The 23093-nt window shown below is 40.0% G+C and overlaps 2 protein-coding genes across 2 annotated transcripts in view; both read right to left on the minus strand.

The window, feature by feature from the left end:
* Nucleotides 1–23093, minus strand: part of kars1 (lysyl-tRNA synthetase 1) — a 531769-nt gene that overhangs the window by 356957 nt on the left and 151719 nt on the right. The gene's annotated exons all lie outside the window — the stretch shown is intronic.
* The window catches only part of cyb5b (cytochrome b5 type B), a 28214-nt gene continuing 11288 nt past the window's right edge, over nt 6168–23093 (minus strand). Inside the window, exons 2-5 of the mRNA XM_078544491.1 lie at nt 16714–16842; nt 13582–13608; nt 11714–11748; nt 6168–8548 (exon numbers count right to left, since the gene is read on the minus strand). Coding sequence (XP_078400617.1) covers nt 8455–8548; nt 11714–11748; nt 13582–13608; nt 16714–16842 — 285 coding nt within the window. The 3' untranslated portion in view covers nt 6168–8454. The remainder of the gene's footprint in view (nt 8549–11713; nt 11749–13581; nt 13609–16713; nt 16843–23093) is intronic.

Raw genomic sequence — 23093 nt, forward strand, 5'->3', positions numbered from 1 at the left:
GATAGAGGAGAGGAGTTTGAGAAGACGATTTGCAGCAGAGAAAAGAATCAGGGGGTTATTGTCGCTTTCCAGGATAATCCTGAATATCAAACTTTAAAAAATGTTAATTAATTTTTAAATGTTCTGAGGGAATGAGACTCCATACTTATAAAATTTGCCTTTCAGGGCCAGAGAGGTTGTTGACGAGTAATTATGAGTTAGTACACTGTTTAAAAACTCAGTTATACTTGGTTAATGAGATCTAACATTTTCAATGGTTTCCTACATTACAAAGATAACTACACTTGAAAAAGTACTTCACTAGCTGTAAAGCACTTTGAAACATCTGGCAGTTATGTAAAATCTTGCATTTCACATCGAGAGCTGTACATAAAAGATTGAAGTTCACTTGAATTTATGAGGTGATTACATCTGCAAATGCAATGCACCCTGCGGAGCAGCAAGTGATTACTGACAACAATTTCAAAATTCCCACATTTAACTGCACATATGCAGTGCTAGACATTGCAAATGCTGACAATTTCTCTGTTACTGCAATTGCAAATTCATTCCAATGTCCTTGCTTGTAAAGTAAATGGACAAGCCAAGTGGTACCAGACCCTGAACCCACTCATGGTTACTGCACGGAAGGCCTTTGTTGCAACAGATTGGCAAGAGCTGATTGACCCACAGAAATCATCTAATACTGGTTTCCATCCAGATCAATAGAATTAATATAACCATTAGGTGTCTTATCAACACTTCTTGGCAGAGTAATGAAAGACAAATGAGACAGGATTGGTATAATAGCTGAAAGCTTTTAACCAAAGAGTTTTGTACTGCTGAGCTGGACTGCCCAGAAATAACACAAAGTTTACAAGACCCACTATACCCTTGAATGTGGAGTTGTAGGTGCCCTATTTTTGGTAAAAATCCCATCCAGATTAATTACTCTATATTCCAGTCACCACCAGAAAACCATAAGTTGCATTTGGAAAAGAACTGGTGAGCCAGGGCAGCACATTCATTAGTAGTGTATTTGTTCATCACATGATCCATGTTTTACCAGTCCAGATTAGTGTATATACTTACTTTGAATTGAAAGTTGTAATTCATTTTTTGTATTGTTAGAAGTGTAGGAGTTATCATTACATCCAGTTTTCTGAACTGTGTGTTATCGTACAATGGAATAGGATTCTTATATTTGTATGTGCAGCCTGAAAATTGGTCAAAGCTCTTGCAGCACAGCAAGGCAAGCAACAATGCACAGAAATATTTTGTGCTCACTGCTCATCCACACTTAATAGACACCATCCTATAACTCAGTAGTGTGGATTAGTCTATTCTGTATTATATAACCTTTGACTCATGTGGCTTTCTAGATCCATTATTTTGCACTCAAAATCACATAAGCTACGAAGAATTATGCATTTTGACTATTGTGGGCAATTGTATAGTTTTTAAGGATTGCTGTGATGTCTTTTCATAAAAGCACTAGGAGATTAACAGCATGAGATGAAGTAGTGTGTTGGAGAACACCCACACAAAACTGGTATAGGCCCCTTTTGAGCAATATCTGCCCAAGTTTCATAATGTACCCTTCTAGAATTATAGAATGATGTAACACAGGAGGCAGTCATTTAGCCTATTTTGTGTGGGTTTTTTGATAGAGCTATCCCACTTGGGCCCACGCCCTTGCTCTTTCCACATAAATCTGCACATCATTCCATTTCAAGTGTTTAACTAATTCTCTTTGAAAGGAATTAAATCCACTTCCACTGTCCTTTAAGGCAGTGCATTTGAGATTATAATAACTGCGCAAATCATTTTTTCACGTTGCCCCTGGTTCATTTGCTAATTACCATCAATTGATGTCCAATGGCAGGAAGGTCAGTAACAAAAGTTTCTTTGTTTATTTTATCAAAACCATTCATGATTCTGAATACTTCTATTCATGTAATTTTCTAGCATTTCATTGTGAGGATTCAGAGTAACATCAGTAATAAAAAGTTATTGCTGAAAAAAGATGTGTCTAAGTTTTTTGTCTTGCACTCACTGGGACACTTGCAAGAATACCAATTTGAAGGGGAAAAACAACAAGTTGTACCGTCAGGAATGAGATAGTTTAAGTAAGTTAGATTGGTATTTTTGGGTCTTAGGAATAAATTTTAGTTTTATGTTTAAGTTTGATTTGTATTTTTGTATCTGTGTTAAGAAAAGGTCAAATTAATTTTTATTTTCACTTTAAAAGGTGCCTGAATTTCTAATGAGAATTTTATGACTGTTGCAGCTAAGTTAAACAAATGACTTGAGAAGAACTGGGCTATTGCCTAGCAACAGGAGTCCAGAGAGGCAGGTTCCCCCAAAAGAGACACAAAAGAAACTAAAAACAGTTTGATTTTGGAAGCTGTTTGACTTCAGTTGGTTTTGAAGGTAGATGCCAGGAGAGGCTGGAGCAAAGAGGACAGATAGCCAGTCCCAAGCTAAAGAAAATACCCCAGAATCCAGGGAAGTGGAACAGGAGAAAGTCCCAAGCAGACCTAGTCAAAGGGAAGGAGAGGAACATGGAAAAGGTCCTGTTAAGTGAAGTTAAGAGTGAGGGGCAGAGAGAAAGGCTCCAAACTTCAGATTTAAAGAGACCAAAGCTGCAGAAAGCAGATTTAAAGTGAGAACAGCTTGCAAGAGGCCAGAAGGTCGAGAGAGACTGCTGAAGGTCTATAGCTCTTTGCTATGGGAATGTGAAGCTATGGTGTAATGTTGGCAGCTGAGTCGGTGTGAGAGAGTGCGTGGAGGACAGCTTGAATGCATGTGGTGACCCAGGGGAGAGGAACATCGGAAGGAGAGTTCAAAGCCCTGAAGGTGAACCCTTGCAGTAGGCATCTGAGAGAAAGCGGCTTGGGAGAAGATTCCACAGTGAGTTCCTGGAGAGTAGAGATTGAAATCCCTCGTGTGAAAGACAGAGTTCAGTGACACTGGTTGACTCACAGTGTGACATGCGTCTGGGGTGGGGGGTAGTTGATGAGAGATCCATCGCATCTGGTTGAGGTGGCATCTGTCACTTGGTTTGAGTGTGGTGTGTCTGACCACAGGTCACCTATTGGTTTATATGGACTGTGTACTTACAAGATAGCTTTTGTAACTTGTGTTATCCTTACAAATCTGCATATATCTGTAAAGGTATAGTTGTTAAAAGTTCATTAGCAGACTTCGGTGACTCCGTTCAGTAGCCCTTCTCCATTTATCTAAACAAACAAATAAACGTTAGGAACTAATCAAGCTAGGTTCCATCCTGGGATCAGGCTTGTCCAGTGGTAACCTCAGCTGGGGATCATAATACCGTATGAAAAGTGCCCAATCTACCTTCACCTTGCCCTTCCATTGTAATCTCTCTCAAAAGTTTGAGCAACAGGTGAAGTTAACTGTTTCACGCTGCTACTATGCAGTAGTAACGAGTGGTATTCACCACTAAAAGGATACTGCCATCAAGCCAAAAAGACATTCTACCTATCACACAAATGAGTAGTTATGGTATATGAACTTCAGTACCAGTGTGATGCTGGATATGAAGGCCATACATCCCAAAGACTGGCGGATTGTATCAAGCAGCATGTCCCAGCTGATGTCCAGAACGGGCAGGGTACAGACCGTACCCAACCAGCCCGTGCTTGCAAAACTGAAATCAGTGTCCAACATTAGATGTGATTCCGCAACTGGACAACATTTGTGAAATAATCTTCAATGTACTAAGAATTACGCTGACAACCAATTTAAGATTGTCAGTCGGGCTCACAATGTGGCGCTTGTGTGTGTGCTGAGCTACATATATTAATACATAGGGCCTTGTTCTTTGCAGACAAAAAGAACATGTACATACATTGTGCCTGTTTCAGCTAAAAAAGTGACAGCCGTTCGCTGACTCATTCCTCAGGGCAATGCCTTGACCAATCAGGGTCAAGCTGTCTGGTTTAAATTTCAAACAATGCTTGGCAATTAACTGTCAGTTATCACCAGTGGTGCATTCTCCATGGCAGTCACTTGCAAACCAATCAGCGCTCTCTTCAGAGTTTAAATAGTTGTTTTCCCCCTTATATTGGTATTCTTGCGAATGACCTGATGAATGCAAGACGAGAAGCTAAGACATGTCTCTTTTTTCAGCAATACTCAAGTTCTGTGCTACCAAATGATAAGTTAGATGTAAGAGAGGTGTGAGCTAGGTCTGTGGCCCCTAGTTACTACATGGCTGTTCTTATATTGGCTATTAATCACTAGACCATAGCAAACTACTGCTCATTAGGCCCTTGGTTATCTAGGGCAAATCTAACAAGGAATAAATGTGACAATTAAAATATGGCATTTCCAAATTGATTTTTCTTCTAGCTAAAAATAATTTTGTTCAAAACTCTCTTGGTAAGGCTAATTGTGGAATATAAATTGGGAGAAAGGAATTAAACAGTTTCTTCCCGTTTATTATAAAGTAAAGAGAATGACAGTACAGGTAGATAAGCAATCGAATAGTAGAGAATAAATAAGTATATAGTACATACATGAGAGATCAAATAGACATCTTTATAATGTGATAAATGAAGACATTTGAAAGAAAAGTCTAAAGATACAGAATAACCATGTGACAGTTACTGATAATTAGCACATATGATTCCTTCTCCAATTTAAGCAGATCCAGCAGGGAAAATGTGTTCACATTTTCCATCTGTAATATTTCAGTACTTACAAGCACTAAACAAAAACACATCAGCTTTTGCTTGTACTAATAAGCAATAGAAAATGTTGATATCTCCCAATATAGCATCTCACTAGAACTGCTAGAAGTTAGATTTTTAAGAAATGTTGATATTGCATTATGAAATTTGACAAAAGAAAGTGACTATATAGAAGACTAATTTGTAATTATTGAGATAATACACCAATAAAATGAACTGTCAAGGTGCTCATTTTTTCAAACAGAGACAAATTTAGCTTCATCGCAAATACTCCATGAACTGTACAGTAACAATTCAGAAGCAGTAGGCATATATATCATAGAAACTCCACAGTTGCAAGGAATAGGAAAACAGACTTTAAAGAAAAACAAAAGTTTAAAGTTGACAGGCACACAGGTTACTTCCAACTTATAAACCAAATGTCACTAAAATTTTGTGGCAAGTTATGTGCCAGACCGCAATGAGAACTCTTATCCAGCAGCGTTAATGTGGTTTGATCAGTCAGAACTGATAAGAAATTTTACATGTGGATTAATGTTTGACATAATTTGATATCTATAATAGTAGACAGCAAGAATCTTACCTGGTGGACTTTGTTCTTACCATTTAAAATAATTAAATTGACTCCCTTGAAGGCATAAGTTTATCCAGTGAGTATCTGAACCAAACAGATTACAAACTAACCTTCCGGGTTTAATTCCCAGACTGTGATAAGTTAACTGATCTCAAACATAGTGGTATATTTGAAGAGACACAACTGACCTCAAAGCTCCACACACAGAAAACTGGCTCAGTTTTCACTTATGAATACTATCCAACGATACTTGCTGGAAGTCTGCATATGTACAGATAAAGGAGGATAGGATTGGGGTTGGCAGTAATTCCTTTACCGGCTCAGGAATCAAATAAACCTACTAAATCATCTGAATAATAATCAATCATTCAGGCAAAGTACTGGAGATAGGAAGAAAAATTCATATTTATTTGCTATTTCTCAGCTATGGATTGACCATATAATGGAGATGTTAGAAAAATTTAGATGTCCAATTACACCAAAATTACCATATACCATTGGACAGCGGGAGACATGATCAAAGTAGGAGATGTGCATTTTAAATTTTCCAGTCTTGTGAAGGTGGACCAACTAAATAATGAAACCTGAAGACTCAAGGAGAGGGAAAGATCTCCAACAACAATAAATATTTCAGCTGAGAGTCTTTTGGTGCCCAAATCCTTAACTGTCCAAGCCACCAGCCAGTTCTTCTACATTAACTTTCTGTTTAGTTTAAAAACAAATGGCAGTGCTCCAGTAAATTTGTAAATCTATTGCCATCAAAAAATTCAGGCCTGTGTACTCTCTGATTGGAATTTCAGAAGCAAAAAACATAAATTAAAACAAACGGAGGGAAAATACCACTGTGTGGACCATAACAGATAAAACAAAAAGGGATACAGCATTAAAAACAAAAATCAGATCACTAACCCTAAGTCTATATTTTAGTAATTATTTCTTCAGGAAACAGGAAGGACAATGCATAAATAAACCCAAGTCCAAGTCATATTAATGGCTGGATTATCACTGATCATTTTTACAACTCTTTAGAAAAGACAAAGTATATAGACTTTGAACAGTTGTTCATTAGTACAGGTATTACACAATACAGTAAAAATAGATGTGAACATGTAATTCAATGTTGTCAGTATGTGAACTAAAAATCAGCAATGATAAAATTGTGCAAAAGATTGTTCAAGTTAACAATTATTTTATGCAGTCGCCTCAAAAAGTACTCAGCACCACATGCAAGGCATAAATTATAATGCATAATGTAATTGTATATAGCAGTTCCTGAAAATATTTACAGCTGGATATTTTTGCAATAAATACAATAAAGTTTGCATTATCTGTACAACAGCTATTGTAATAAATGAAAGTACACTAATTGTGTAGGTGAAGCAGGTGAATTACCAAATTTCTGAAGTCATATTGGATTCAAAACGTTAGCTCTGTTTCTCTCGCCACAGATACTGCCAGACCTGCTGAGCTTTCCAGCATTTTCTGTTTTTGTGAATTATCTTTCAAGGGTAACTTAGAAAAGTATTTTATTTGTTAGTCCATTAGGTGATAGGTCACCATGAAGAATTTCAGTGAAACTTTGAAGTGAAAGAAACACTATATTATGGTGATAGCACACGGAGAACTACTGTACTGATAATGCAAGAAATATCCAACATCTTGTGTATGAAAAGTCAATTTTGGGATTCTACTGAAAACTTAGATGCAAAGATATCCAGTTATACATAGATCTGATAGGAATATATAATCCAGAATCTTACACTCAGCAGACAGATACAAAACATATGCATTACAATGAACTTCATACAAATGGAAACAATTTAATTAGTAACATTAAGAATAAAAATCTGAAACAATGCATGCAAGAATAACCACCTGCATTAATTAGCTTCATCAGAATTCATAGACAGATTAGGTACTAGATTGTTCAGTGCTGTGTCATCAGGGAACCATTTTGGTTCAAATAAGGAGGAGGGAAAGAGGAGAAGACCAACTTCAGTTTTTACAAGATGCAATTTATGGACTCCTCTGTGCTTAGTCTTCACTCTTGAACTTTCTCCTCAAGACAAAGAACGTGTGTAAGGGATTGGGGGAAAATCTTTTGACTTGTGGAAAAGTGCACCAAACCACATTACTTAAAGACAGCTATATTAGTTACAGTATCCTTATGGCTCATTAGGCAACTTTGAATAGATGAATGATGTCCAATCTACGACTAGCAAGAGTGCCTGTATTATTGAGCTAAGGAGAGAAACCAAAAAAACATGGACATAACCCCATCCCAGCCAACACTCCACCCTCATCACTAACTACCAACTCATACTGGAAGGTGCAGTATAGACCCTGTGCTTGGGCAAGAGTAAGGTCAACTGTGACCGTCCCAAAGATCAAACAACCTACGAATTTGCTGTCCAGATAACAAAAATGGGTGAGGTACCAGTGGGCTACCACTGTCCATGGAACTTTATTCACCATGAGTTGTTACCTTCAAAGGCGAACGGGATAAAGAAAAACAAAACAACAGCTCTAACATATTTCTGGCTATATATTTTGTTTTATGTTATGTGCTTGAGAAACCTAACAGGCAAGTGTTCCATGGAATCCTCGTGAAACTTAAAAATCTGGAGTGCTACAAGCCATTGTATGTGTCCAGTGTAAAAGAACAGTAATAAACTGCTTGGACAGTCACTGAAAAATATTTTAGTAAAGACAAAGGAAGGGAAGAGAGAAAATAAATTTAACTATACGAAGAGTGCAACACTGAAATACTTCAACTGTGTACGCACAATGCTCACATTTGTCAAAGGCTCAACATGGATGGGCATGTGCAGCACAGTGTAACTAATAATTCTTCAATACCCAATGTGCTCTTCATTCAAAAGTGATCTTGAATATGTTACCTTGCAACAAGACAGAAATAGGAAAATAGGACTCTAAGTAAAAGAAATTTTCATTGAATTGGTGGTATATTCCTCGTAAATCTCTGGCATAATATACTTCACTAATTAGTGCATAGAATAGAAAAAAATATTAATTTCAATGCTAGATCTATAAGAAGTTAAATACATAATTGTAGAATATCCAATTATCATCAATAAAACTTTGAAGACATGGGGTGTCACTGGCACCACTCAATGGACACCTTGTCCACCCCAACCCACCAAGGAAATTGAATAAAATGCCTCAGGATGAAGTTTTGGTCTCTGCGAGGTAGAAGCGGTACATGAGTCCTACAACACAAGCTGCAAACACAGGAATCAGCCAATTTGTCCACCAACTAGAAAAGAAAACACACTTTTCTCTTAGTGATACATGTAAAATAGTTACACACTGTTGAAAACAAAACCAAAGCTTTATTTTTGTTGATGTGAACTAAACCAGTGCAGGCATGTATAGGAAAAACCCGAAATGCAACTGGTCAATTTTAATAGATTTTTTTCCTTTTGAAGGGTAAAAGATTTAATTCTAATTCGACAAATTTTAGACACAAACTCAAGTACTTGGACAAGAATACAATAATGATTTTTTTTAAAAAAACAACCCATTGGCACTCAACATTCAACTGCCACCCTCTCGGTGCAGAGCAAATCCTTGGGGTTAGCATCAGTTGTGGTGGGGAGCTGCAGACATCTCGGAGTAAAATGAAGGTACGGCAAGGGTCCTAAAGTTGACCACTAATGATCTGGAGACAATTTAATAGAAATGGAGTTTTTCTTCCTCCTGGTTGCATCTTTCCAATGTTGGGTGCTGCACTTCATGAATTCAAGAAAAACAAGCATGCGCTAATGGTAGCCAAACATCTATTTTGGCAAGGGGAGTGGAAGACAGAACTACGTTGATAAGTATTGAATAGCCAGCCCACTTAAGTTTTAAGTGACACCTTTGAAATGAGGACAAATGATTAGGACCATTTGCTCAATGTAGACAGTGTAAACGGTGGGGACTATACTGTTGTGGCTTGCTTTTGATACTATAAAATTTCTCCAGTACCTAACAAATCTTTCGTGGCTATATTTACTGCTTCACTTATTCCTCTTTGGTCTATTTGAATTCTCAAAGACATCTGACTGGGGAGTTGTTTGACTTCAGTTCATTTAACTCAACTACCCCTTCTATGTAGGTTCCAAAACTCTATAATATATTCACCGTACTACAAAAGTCATGCTCCCTCAGTACCACAATGGAATGTCAGCTTAGATTATGTGCTGAAATGCTAGGTATCAGGCTTATACTTCGTGGTCTAACTCAGCAAGAACGCCATCAAATCAACCAAGCTACTGCTACTTTTAGTGCTCAGCCTCCTTTGTTACATTTATCCCACTCTCCAAAAAGTTCTACTCTCCCTTTTGCCTTGAAGTTATTCTTCCTTGTTTTCATTTTAGTTTTACTCTTCATCCAGCCTGGAAACTACTTGTTTAACTTACACTTTTCATTTGGTTTATTCCTAGTTGCATATATTTAAAAGATTTCCATGTTCCTCCATACAGCTACCCTTAGCAATAGGTCCCTTTAATTTTGCTCTTCATCCACTAAAGGTTGTTTGAAATTGTGCATTGACTGGTACTGATCGAAATATCAAGCTCATTTGATTATTAAATGGTCAGTTGACCAGAGATTCCATAATTTCTACATGATGCATGTTTGACGAGAAAGGCAAATTTACATGTCAGTTCAGTTCATCCCGGTGAGTTTCATGACTTATTGGTCTGAAGCTGTTCAAGATGATTTAGTGGGTCCTAAAGTATGATTTCCCGATTCCAATGTGATTAAATTTGGTGCCATCTCTAGGGGATTTGGAGCATCCAGCAACAGTGAAGTCATCAGCCAATCAGATTGAAGAATTCTCACAGCAAAGCAAGAAGTAAAAAGCACGGATTATACTATACTTCTCAATCATTTTACAGAAAGCAAAATAAAGATCGGGACATACACTGCGATGCTAAAAATCAAACTTTGAATTAAAAAACATGGAATTTTTAAATGTTATGGGAACATTTGTTTTACAGGACCAAAGAGGTTGTTCAGCAATAATTATGACTTAGCATGGTGTTTAAACCTTAGGCACCCCTCATTCAACAAGGCTTAATACTTTCAATGGTTTTTACAGCAGGAATAGTGTGCAAAATGGCTGCATCTCTGCTGAGGTGCAGAGGGATCTAGGTGTTCTCGTACATAAGTCACAAAAAGTTAGTAGGCAGGTACAGCAAATAATTAAGACGGCTAATGGAATGTTATCCTTTATTACAAGAGGGATTGAACATAAAAGTTAGGATGTTATGCTTTAGTTATACAGGGTATTAGTGAGGCCGCACCTCAAATACCTTGTGCAGTTTTGGTTTCCCTCTTTAAGGAGGGATGCAAATGCATTGGAGATGATTCAGAAGAGGTTTACTAGATTGATACCTGGAATGGGTGGGTTCCCTAATGAGGAAAGGTTAGACAGACTGGGCTTGTTTCCACTGGAGTTTAAGAGAGTGAGGGGTGATTTGATTGAAGTGTACAAGATCCTGAATGGCCTTGACAAGGTGGACGACAAAAGGATGTTTCCTCTTGTGGATGAATCCAGAACTAGGGGCCACTGTTTTAAAATTAGGGGATGCCCTTTTAGGATTGAGATGAGGAGAAATTTTTTCTCTGAAGGTTGTGCAACTTTGGAACTCTCTGCCTCAGAAGATGGTGGAAGTGGGGTCATTGAATATTTTTAAGACAGAAGTAGATAAATTCTTGTTGGGCAAGGGAATCAAACGTTATCGGGGGTAGATGGGAATGTGGAAATCGAAACTCAAGATGTTCAGCCATGATCTTATTGAATGACAGAGCAGGCTTGAGGGGCCGAATGATCTACACCTGTTCCTATTTCTTATGTTCTTAAAACACAAGTCAAAATTAAATCATTGATTCCGAGTTGATTGTATCTGCAAAGACTGCAACTGCACACACCGCATAGTAACAGAGTATCACTTGCAGCAAATTCCAGATTTCTATGTTAACTGCACATGAGAAGCCAGAGGTTGCTATCAATTTTACATAGGAATGACAGTGAGCACTGAAGTTTTGCTGTCATTACAATCACAAATTCTGGGCCACTGGGACAAATTCAAATTGTCTCACCATATTTACACTACAGCATTCCCAACTCGTATTTAGTTGGGAGATCTTACCTATCATATTACTGGTACCTGTCCTTATCTCATAATGTAAGATGCAGTCTTCTTCTTTTACCTGGCTTGGGGATCTGGAGCAGAACCCAATTGTTAATCTAAAGCTAAAAAGCAGTCAATTAGGCAAACTATTTCAAGCTTTTGCCTTACAGTGAGATGTCATTGCAACCTGCAAGACACTTGGTCCATCCTGGAAAACACCCCCCTTTTCCCCCCCATCATTCCTGAAATGCCTGTATTTCTAATTGCAAGGTAACCAGTGCTATTTAAGTTTAACATACCTGGAATGGCTTGATGATGTTGTAATTAAAACATCCTGTGTGGAAAAGGAGAAAAAAAATTGCTTAGCATGTTCATCTAAAGTTCTTCAGAACTGCAAATTATTTGAAGAATAAGATATCAAACATGGGGTCAAAAGGCAGTAATTTAAACCAACCTTCCCTTGGCTTGGTAAATACCCAAAATAAAAAACAAGCAATTAACAAAGACAATATGGAAATCAAATTGCCATCTAAACTCATTATCCATAATTCATAAAACATTCTATACAAGTCAGTGACTGACAATGTAATTACACACAGGCACACAAATTCTTGCTCTTGTAAAGCACCTTTTACTTCAGGATGCCCCAAACTGCTTTACAACCAATAAATTAATTTTGAAGTGTAGTAATGTAGCAAACGGACCAGGCAATGTGTGCACTGCAAGATCTCACAAAAGCAATGCAAGAATGACCAAGTAATCTGTTTAAGTGATGTTGCTTGAAGGATAAATATTAGACAGGGCACTGGTTGGAACTCCCTGCTCTTCTTCAAAATAGAGCCATAAGATCTTGTATATCCGCCGGAGTGGGCAGACTGAGCCTCAGTTTAACTTCTCATATGAAAGACAAGCAAATCCAACAGTGTAGCACTCAGTCAGTAGTACACTGGACTGTCAGTCTAGATTTTGTGCTAACATCCCCTGGAGTGGAATTTGAACACACTAACTGACTCAGAGGAATGCATAGTACCTCAGAGCCATAAACTATCTGCATGAGGCTCAGTCACAAAACCAAGCTAAAATAGGGTTTGTAATGTGTGAAGAATAAGATCATTTAATTTTTCTACTCAATAGAATTTGAACTATAGGTTCAAGGTCTTAGGTTCTGAGTCATTGAGAGGTGCATAAAGTATTTTACCACAGGTGCATACTCAAAGACTGGAATTAGATTGCTCAGATTGGTGATTGAAGCCAGACCACTGCAATCGTTTAAGAAAGTTAGATCTTGTGGTGGGGAAACAGTAGGGCCAGTTTTCTGATAAGTTGAAACCAAAAGGTTTTTTTTCATCTGAATGTATCTTGAGATGGACACGTGTGCTGTACTGAATGACATGATGTTGTCTGATGTTACTAGCTGTACCCAAAATTACTGAGCACAACTAACAAAAACCACAGTAAAAAGGACAGTAACGCAAGTCTTAAAAGATATACAAACAGGATGCAAATGGTTTTGTGACAACACAACTAAAATACAGAACTGCCACAGCTAATAAAAAGAGAACGGAAAGGCTCAAAAAACCAAATGGCTCACTCGTAGCCCTATTAGGACAGAGCCAAATTTTGTCACCATAAGCAATTTTTGTTTTTATTTTTGCAGCAGTGGAAAGGAATTCTGAAAAATGGTTTCTTGTACCAAGCATGGTTTCTGTGAAGGATGCCATTGGAAGTAAGATAACCAACATAATCCATGAAGGAAAGGCCACCAGTGATTTGCAAAAAGGACATTTATAAAAATAAAGCGAAAATTTTGTTTGTGCTGTTCAGACTACCTACTCAAAATAGCTTTTGTATTAACACAATGCTCCTTTTAAATGGGCAATGCAATCAATGTTTTTAACTTTACCAATGACAGAATATATGAAGTGAACGATGGCTTAATAATATTGGTATGAAGTATTTTGAATATAAAGTGGTATCTTTGAAGATCTGTTGGATCATTTGCTGATTGGTAAATTAGAAGTGACAATGTAAACAATGGAAGCCCTTCACCATATTACCAGCAGTACTTCCCACCAGATGTTGTCAATTAGAGATCAAACGGTTGAAATCACGGATTGTGAATAAATATTTTGCGAGAAGAATCAGTATGATGAAAAAGAATCCTTACCTTAGAATTTTCCTTTCTTCGATCAGCCTAAAAGAAAAGAGAAATCAATCTTTAAAGACAATCTAGGTGACTGCAAGGATAGATTAATTGAAAAATTCAAAATGTTACCTGAAGGTACATACTACTCTATACAAAAGCAATCAAAAGTTTATTGATAAAAAAAATACAGAATTCCTTTCACCCTTAAGCAGCTCAATTTACCATGATTAGCATCAAGTTCATGGCACGGATCCCAGTTAATCAAGAAAGAAATTCAGATTTTTCCACATCTCCATATCCCACAATGAAGATGAATGTGGGTGGTCTTTTGCAGTGGCTATCATACTGTGTCATGGAATGCTGGGACACATTCTTCCCACAACATCCGAGTTCAGATGGAACATTTAGACAAGTCACCCTCCCCCTTTCCATTCAAAAGGAGAGGGAAGATGTGAAATATTGATGAGTGACTCCGTGTCTAGCAATGCCCACCCTTGCCTGCCTCAAACCTATCTCATTTGACATCAGCACCATTGGCAAGGTCCATCCCTAATTCTCCTTGTGTCACAAGATCGAAATTTAACTTCTTGTCAAGTGGCAGCTGGCAACTCCAAGTCCCAACAGGCCTCAGGGGTTTCCACGCGTGCACAGGCCAGGAGTAGGCGGCACGTGCGCATCTGGTGTTTTATAGTTCTTCAGGCCAATGGCAGGCCCAGTGCATCTGCGTATAAGGAAATGGTGGATCATGTGACCCAGGAGCAGAGTGCCATTATCAAAGAGTCCCAGGTAGGGGACAGGAAGAGGTCCCACTTAAAACAAAAGACAGTGGAGCAGAGAAAGAAGCTCCAAGCAGAAAAAGGGCTGCAGTTGGTAGACTTTAAGTAATGGGGACTTTGGAGAAGCCCTGGAGATTGAAGAAGGCAGCAGAAGGTTGGCGGTTCTGTGCTATGGGGAAAGGTAACCCTTTGGAGTAGTAGTGTTCTGCTCAGCGCGGCCGAAAGGCTGAAGTTGCGCTTGTGAGTTGGTGCTGGAATGCAGACTTTGGAATCTAGGGGAACAGAGTCTCGGTAGACAAGACTGAAACCCTGCAAGGTGCGCTGTCGTTTAGATATTGCGACTCAGAGCAACGTTTGGAGAGAATTCCAAGGCTAGATCTTTGAAAGTGAAGACTGGAAACCCTCGTGGGAATGACAGAGTTTCAACGAGATTGGTCGACTCAGTGTTTACTGACATACGGGTGGTTGCTGAGAAATCCAAGGGATCTGTCTTGGTCGCATCTGCCATTGATTGTGGGTGTTAGGCCACAGATTGCCATTAATTCACATGTGCCTCATGGGGAGATGATGGCATAGTGGTAATGTCACTGCGCTAGTCATCCAGAGGCTCAGGCTGATGCTCTGGGGGCATGGATTCAAATCCCACTACAGCAGCAGGTGGAATTTGCATTCCGTTCATAAATTTAGAACGTAAATTTAGAACATAAAGCTAGTCTCAGTAATGGTGGCCATGAAACTATCAATTGTTGTAAAAACCCATATGGTTCACTAATGTCCTTTAGGGAAGGAAATCTGCCATCTTTATCTGGTCTGGCCTACATGTGACTCCAGACCCACAGCAATGTAGTCGACTCTTAATTGCCCTCTGCAATGGCCTAGCAAGTCACTCAGTTCAAGGGTAATTAGGGATGGGCAACAAATGCTGGCCTTGCCAACAGCGCCCACAATCCATCAAAGAATTAAAAAACTCATGTTAATCTTGAATATAAAATGGATATTGTAACTTGTAACATGGAATCTTATGGCTTTATTCTCTTAGCAAGTGTCTTGGATCTCAAACTTGGTCTACTTTAAACAATAAACTTAGTGGTCCCTAACTGGATTGCACCAAAAACTTAGGGATCTGGTCCAAAATCACAACAACTGAGAAGGTGGAGGAGCCACCTTCTTGAACTGCTGCAGCGCAGATGATTCAAGAACAGGGGACCCAGGTTTTTGATCCAGTGTTCAGTTCACTAAAGATTATAAGCTTGGAAGCAAATAACCTAAGCATGCTGTGATACAAGCAACAGACAGTGAAAACAACACAAGTTAAAGGCAAAATACTGCGGATGCTGGAAATTTGAAACAAAAACAAAAAATGCTGGAAAAACTCAGCAGGTCTGACAGTATCTTTGGAGAGAAAGACAGAGTTAACGTTTCGAGTCCTTCTTCAGAGCTAAAGGGCAGTAGAAATGTGGTGAAATATATGCTGTTTAAGGGGGGTGAAACAGGTGAAGCTGGATAGAAGGCCAGAGATAGGTGGAGGCAAAGGAGAGATTGCGAAAGATGTCATAAACAAAAAGCCAAAGGGTTCTTAACAGTGGTGGCACTGGCTAAAGGAGGTGCTAATGGTGACATTAAGAGTGGAAAGCAGAATGTGATAATGGCAGGGCCAGGGTGAACACTCTGGAAAGTTACAGATGGCCCGAGTGGGGGTGGGGCAGGGGAAGGGGATGGCGGTGGGAAAAAAGATCGAAAAGGCTAAAAGCTGGGGATAAAATAATGAATAAAAATGGAAATAAATTTTAAAAACAATAATAATGAAAATAAATGGGGGGGAAATAAATATTTAAAAAGAAAAAGAAAAAAGGGGGTTTCAAAAAGGGGGTGGGGATGGAGGAGAGAATTCATGATCTGAAGTTGTTGAACTCAATGTTAAGTCCAGAAGGCTGTAAAATGCCTATTTGGAAGATGAGGTGCTGTTCCTCCAGTTTGTGTTGAGCTTCACTGGAACATTACAGCTGGCCAAGGATGGGCATGTGGGCACGAGAGCAGGATGGTGTGTTGAAATGGCAAGTGACGGGAAGGTCTGGGCCATGCTTGCAGAGACCGAAGGTGTTCCGCAAAGCAGTCACCCAGTCTGTGTTTGGTCTCTCCAATGTAGAGACCGCCACATTGGGAGCAGCGAATGCAGTGTACCAAATTGAAGGAGGTGCAACACAAGTACTTTCTTTCAAAGTTACAGTACATCCCGGATACTAATGGGGATGACTATCAAAAGTAATTTTTGCAATGCTTCAGAGGTGTTTATGCACGACCTCAAGTGTAACTTTCTTAAAATATAATCTACAAAAACAAATTTATCTGAGGCTCCTGATTTATTGAAATTTTGTACCAAATCAAGTTCTCCAATAAAGTACTGCTTCAGCATCTCTCTGGCATCAGATGAATGTCCCACATCTTCAAAGCTTTCGGTGGCATCTCCTCCAGCTTGTTCAAAGAGCACCTCCTCTCCACCAGGATGCTGCAATAGAATAAAAAATTAATTGAATGTGCAATGCAGAAATGGCCATAATTCAAAAATACACAAATGTATCCACATCAGGACTTTTCAGGAGACATAAATAAATACCATCAGGATTTCTATATTTTCCATATTACCATGCTACACAACAGAGGATGTCCCCACTGTAGAGATTAAACTTTGTGCTGTGATCTCGCTGACCAAAAACAGATATCTTTTGCTGTTAGTTATCTGGTAGTCCACCATCACTCTTGACTGAACGTGTTGGGGCTACAGAAGTTTGCTTGGATGCATTAGTTGTGGGACCACTTAGCTCTGTGCTTCCTGCCTTCTTTTCTGTTCTCCATGCAGGTAGCCTCTTGTAGCAGATTAACTAGGTTTGTACTTCATTCTAAGGTATGACAGTTACATTGAAGACAAGGTCAAATTGGTTACTTCCTTGTGTTAGTAGCCTGCCTGTCCGAAAGGCCCCATCTGGAAGTTAAGTCTTTGAGGACCAACAAGTTCAAATAAATCTGGCACAATAAAGCTCTTGCTTCCCTGATAACTTCTGTCAAGTGGTGTTCCTAGAAGAAGTACCAATTAATCAAAGGATAGTACGCAGTAGATGGAGATCGAAAGAATTCCTTGATCTTATTTGACCTGATGTCATGAGATTTTCAGGGCCAATTCTACCCAGCTGCATACCACCATGTCCCATCCTCTTGGTGGTCTGTCCTGCTGATGAAACAAAACATACACAGGGATAGTGATGGATAAACCTAGAATGTTAGGTAATTGATAAGATTCAAGAATTATGACTATATCAAATTGTTGTTCATCCGATCTGCAGGACAGTTCAACCAATTTGGGCACTAGCCCCTGGATTGATTCAATGGAGTGCAGAAAGATGTACTTGGCATACCTTAGAATAAAGTACAAACCTAGTTAATCTGCTACAAGAGGCTACCTGCATGGAGAACAGAAAAGAAAGCAGGAAGCACAGAGCTAAGTGGTCCCACAACTAATGGATTCAAGCAAAATCCTGTAGCCCCAACTCATTCAGTGATAGAGGACTACCAGACAGCTAACAGCAAAAGATGACTGTTCTTGGATTCTCATCTTCAATCATGATGAAATCCAACTGGTGGGTGCAAGAAACAAGGCTGATTATTTGCAGGCATCATCAGCCAAAAGTGCCAAGTAAAAAATCCTACTTGGCCTCAAGGTGCTTCCCATTATAAATGACAAGGTCCAGCCAATTCGTTCACACCTTATGATATTAAGAAGTAGAGCATGTTGGAGACTGCAAAGGCTATGTGTCCCGACAACATCCTTGCTGTAGTGCTCAAGACCAGTGCACCAATGTTAGCTGCTCCCCGAACCAAGTTGTTCCAGTACAGCTATGACCCTGGCATCTATCTAACAAAATGGAATATTTCTCAGGTATGCTCCAAGGGTAAATTTAAGCTACCCAATCACCACCATATTAGCTTCCTCTCAATCAGTAAATTGATGAAAGGAAGCATCAATAACATTTCTTCACACCTGTTCACTGACATTATGATCCATGAAAAAAGTGCAACAGTTGAATGCTGGAGGAGAAGCAAGACTAGCTGTTTGCAACATTATGGCAACATTTGACTGACTATGACACCAAGGAACACTAGCAAAACTGAGGCCAATGGAAGTCAAAGGAAAAATCTTCCACTGGCTGAAGCCATACCCAACAGAAAATAAGATGGTTGTGGTTGAATGTCAATCATTGCAGCCCCATGACATTTTTACAAGGGTTCCTCAGGGAAGCATCCACAGCTTCAACCATCTTCAGATGCTTCATCAACAATCTTCCAGTCATACTAAGGTCATAAGTAAGGCTGTTTACCGACAATTGCAGTGTTCAGTTTCATCAACTACTCCTCTGAGAATGAAGAAGTCCATGACCGACTACCGAGGGACCTGGATAATATTCAGGCTTGAGCCGACAAATGATAGGTAACATCCAAGCTACATAATTGCAGCATAATGACCATCATGAACAAGGAAAGTCCAGTTATTTCTCCTTGACCTGAAACAGCACCATTCATGCAGAATCATCCACCATCAACACCTTAGGATCACTAGAAGCTGAACTGAAGCAGCCATATCTACATTGACTACAAAAGTACAAGAGGAATTGAGTACTTTGAGAGGGGGAAAGGGATGGAGTTGGTAGCTAGGGGGTGGAGTTTGGAACAGGGACTGAAAACAATTGCTTCAGTCTTCCCAATGTTTAAATGAAGGAAATTTTTGCTCATCCATGTCACACACCATCCCAAATGACATACATTGCTGTTTCTTCACCGACACTGGATTAGTATTTTGAAATTTCCCATCTAACAAAATTTTGTGATCACTATTACCACTGGGAGTACAGCAGCACAAAATGACCCTCCATCTCTTTCTCAGACAAAAGGGATGTGTAATAAGTGCAATTGTGCCCATATCCTAATTATTTTTTTTAAGTGCCCAAACTCAAAAGTCTGCATTAAATTCCTCCCACTCTAATTGACAAGACAGAAAAAAGGAACGTAACCCACTCTTTCATCTGAAAAACAATATTCAACAATGGCCTTGGGGATCCCAGGTCAGCCTCATAATTATGTCTTCAAGGACTAGAAGCAAACTGTTACAACTTCTTTCTAACTCAGGCGAGAGTGCTACAACTGAGCCATGGATGACATTTACTTGAATGTTCAATTGAGAATTTTAACAATAAAAGTCACGAAGAGTTTTAATACATACACAATCGTGGCTTTAGATGTCACTGTTATTTGTTCACTCACTCTTCACAATACCAGTTCAAGTTAAATTTACAGCAGAAGTGAGCGGTAACTCCAATTCAACACAATTTTATCAGATGTGTTTGCCAAACAGCTATTATTGATGCACATGCATAGTTTAAATAACTACTTGAAGGCTAAGCATGTGGCTTTTTCAGCTGTCAGTTTCCCAGGAATTTACTTAACATTAGCCAACAACAAAATTTCCTACTGGGCTCCTTATTTCAATGTAATAAAGCAATTATTCCTTCAGTCTAGCAAGTAGTTATCTTTTACTTCAACAAATTAAATGAGCACGGGTGCTCCTTACATTCAGCACATCTCAACTAGTTTACATAAAGCAGATTCCAAGTACAAGGGCAGGGGAAAAGGAACAGAGACACAGGGAAGGGGAACAATCTCAAGAAAGTGATAAGGCAGAAGGATGTTGGGACAGAGTTCCAGAGGACAATGGCTTGATAGAATGGATACCAAGTGGAATGGTAGGAGTAGGGAATAAGAAAAGAGATCAGTGTCTGAAAATCAAACAGTGCCCACAGCGGGATACAGCTGGAGGAGTTTCCAGAGGCAGAGTGAAAGCAAAACCATAACCATGGACAACAAAACAAAAACAAAATTACCTGGAAAAACTCAGCAGGTCTGGCAGCATCGGCGGAGAAGAAAAGAGTTGACGATTCGAGTCCTCATGACCCTTCAGCAGAACTGAGTGAAGTTAGGAGAGGGGTGAAATATAAGCTGGTTTAAGGTCGGTGGGGGTGGGGGGGAAAAGTTGGGGGGAGAAAGAGTTGTGGGAGGGGGCTGGAGTAGGACTGGAACAAGGAATGTTCCACATACCCCATACAGAGACAGGCATAGCTGGGGCCCATGCGGGTACTCATAGCCACACCTTTTATTTGGAGGAAGTGGGAGGAGTTAAAGGAGAAATTGTTCAGTGTGAGAACAAGTTCAGCCAGATGGAGGAGAGTAGTGGTGGATGGGGATTGTTATGGGGTATGTGGAACATTCCTTGTTCCAGTCCTACTCCGGCCCCCTCCCACAACTCTTTCTCCAGTACATCGATGATTATTTCGGTGCGGCTTCATGCTCTCGTCGGGACCTGGAAAAATTTATTAATTTTGCTTCCAATCTCCACCCCTCCATCATTTTCACATGGTCCATCTCTGACACTTCCCTTCCCTTCCTTGACCTCTCTGTCTCAATTTCTGATGATAGACTGTCCACCAATATCCATTACAAGCCTACCGACTCCCACAGCTACCTCGACTACAGCTCCTCACACCCCGCTTCCTGTAAGGACTCCATCCCATTCTCTCAGTTCCTTCGCCTCCGTCGCATCTGTTCTGATGATACTACCTTCAAAAACAGTTCCTCTGACATGTCCCCCTTCTTCCTTAACCGAGGTTTTCCACCCACGGTCGTCGACAGGGCCCTCAACCGTGTCCAGCCCATCTCCCGCGCATCCGCCCTTATGCCTGCTCCTCCCTCCCAGAAACATGATAGGGTCCCCCTTGTCCTCACTTATCACCCCACCAGCCTCCGCATTCAAAGGATCATCCTCCGCCATTTCCGCCAACTCCAGCATGATGCCACCACCAAACACATCTTCCCTTCACCCCCCCTGGCGGCATTCCGTAGGGATCGTTCCCTCCGGGACACCCTGGTCCACTCCTCCAACACCCCCTACTCCTCAACCCCCACCTATGGCACCTCCCCGTGCCCACGCAGAAGATGCAACACCTGCCCCTTCACTTCCTCTCTCCTCACCATCCAAGGGCCCAAACACCCCTTTCAAGTGAAGCAGCATTTCACTTGCATTTCCTCTAACTTAGTCTACTGCATTCGTTGCTCCCAATGCGGTCTCCTCTACATTGGAGACACCAAACGCAAACTGGGCGACCGCTTTGCAGAATACCTGCGGTCTGTCCGCAAGAAAGACCCAAACCTCCCTGTCGCTTGCCATTTTAACACTCCACCCTGCTCTCTTGCCCACATGTCTGTTCTTGGCTTGCTGCATTGTTCCAGTGAAGCCCAACGCAAACTGGAGGAACAGCACCTCATCTTCCGACTAGGCACTTTACAGCCTTCCGGGCTGAATATTGAATTCAACAACTTTAGATCTTAAACTCCCTCCCCCATCCCCACCCCCATTTCCGTTTCTTCCCCCCATCTTTTGTTTTTTCCAAAAATTTATATAGATTTTTCTTTTCCCACCTATTTCCATTATTTTTAAATCTATAACTATAATACCCTGTCAGTCTTTCCACCCCACCCCCACTAGAGCTGTACCTTGAGTGTCCTGCCATCCATTCTTAATTAGCACATTCTCTTAGATAATATCACCACCTTTAACCTGTTCCTTTGTCTGTAATATATTTTGATCATCTGTATCACTGCTTGCTTGTCCCTACAACTGCACCCCCCCTCCCGCCGACCTTAAACCAGTTTATATTTCACCCCTCTCCTAACTTCACTCAGTTCTGCTGAAGGGTCATGAGGACTCAAAACGTCAACTCTTTTCTTCTCCGCCGATGCTGCCAGACCTGCTGAGTTTTTCCAGGCAATTTTGTTTTTGTTTTGGATTTCCAGCATCCGCAGTAGTTTTTTGTTTTTTCCATAACCATGGAGGCATTTGAGCAGAACACTTATGAACTTGTTGTGTACACTGTGGTGGTCACATTTTGTTGCTTGGCTCACACTAAAACAACATAGATCAGAATTCAAGGGACCTCACTCAAAGCACTGAAAGAGAATTCTGAAATTAGAAATTACTAAATTTTAAAGTAAAGTTTTAGACAAAATAAAATCAAAAATCACATTTCACTATATCCATTAAATGTACCCTATGAACTGTCATGTTTAAATAGTTACATTTATTTTTAAATTTAAAGCCTCAAAAGTCTAATTTCTTATCAATATCTCCCTAGAAGTTGAAGGAAATTGTCAAACAATTCTGTGTCAATTTGCACAATGCAAGAATATAATCTATACATTCTGATCCCGGACATTAGATTTACTGGAATTGTGGAGGGGGTCTCAGCTCAAGTTAGCATTTGAGAGTTTCTTCACTACGAACATCGTTCCCTAGCTACTGTTTCAACCCTCTCCCTGGAAGTTGTCTGCTAGGTTATTGAGCCAGTCCGTTCACATAGAAAACAGGAGGAGTAGGCCATTCAGCCTTTCAAGCCTGCTCCGCCATTCATTATGATCATCCAACTCAATAGCCTGCTCCCGCTTTCTCCCCATATCCTCTGATCCCTTTCGCCCCAAGAGTTATATCTAACTCCTTCTTGAAAACATACAATGTTTTGGCCTCAACTACTTTCTGTGGTAGCGAATTCCCCTCTCTGGGTGAAGAAATTTCTCCTCATCTCAGTCCTAAATGGTCTACCCCGTATTCCCAGACTGTGACCCCTGGTTCTGGACTCCCCCACCATCGGGAACATCGTTCCT

Source organism: Cetorhinus maximus, chromosome 6 (assembly GCF_964194155.1).
Source record: "Cetorhinus maximus chromosome 6, sCetMax3.hap1.1, whole genome shotgun sequence".
NCBI lineage: Eukaryota > Metazoa > Chordata > Chondrichthyes > Lamniformes > Cetorhinidae > Cetorhinus > Cetorhinus maximus.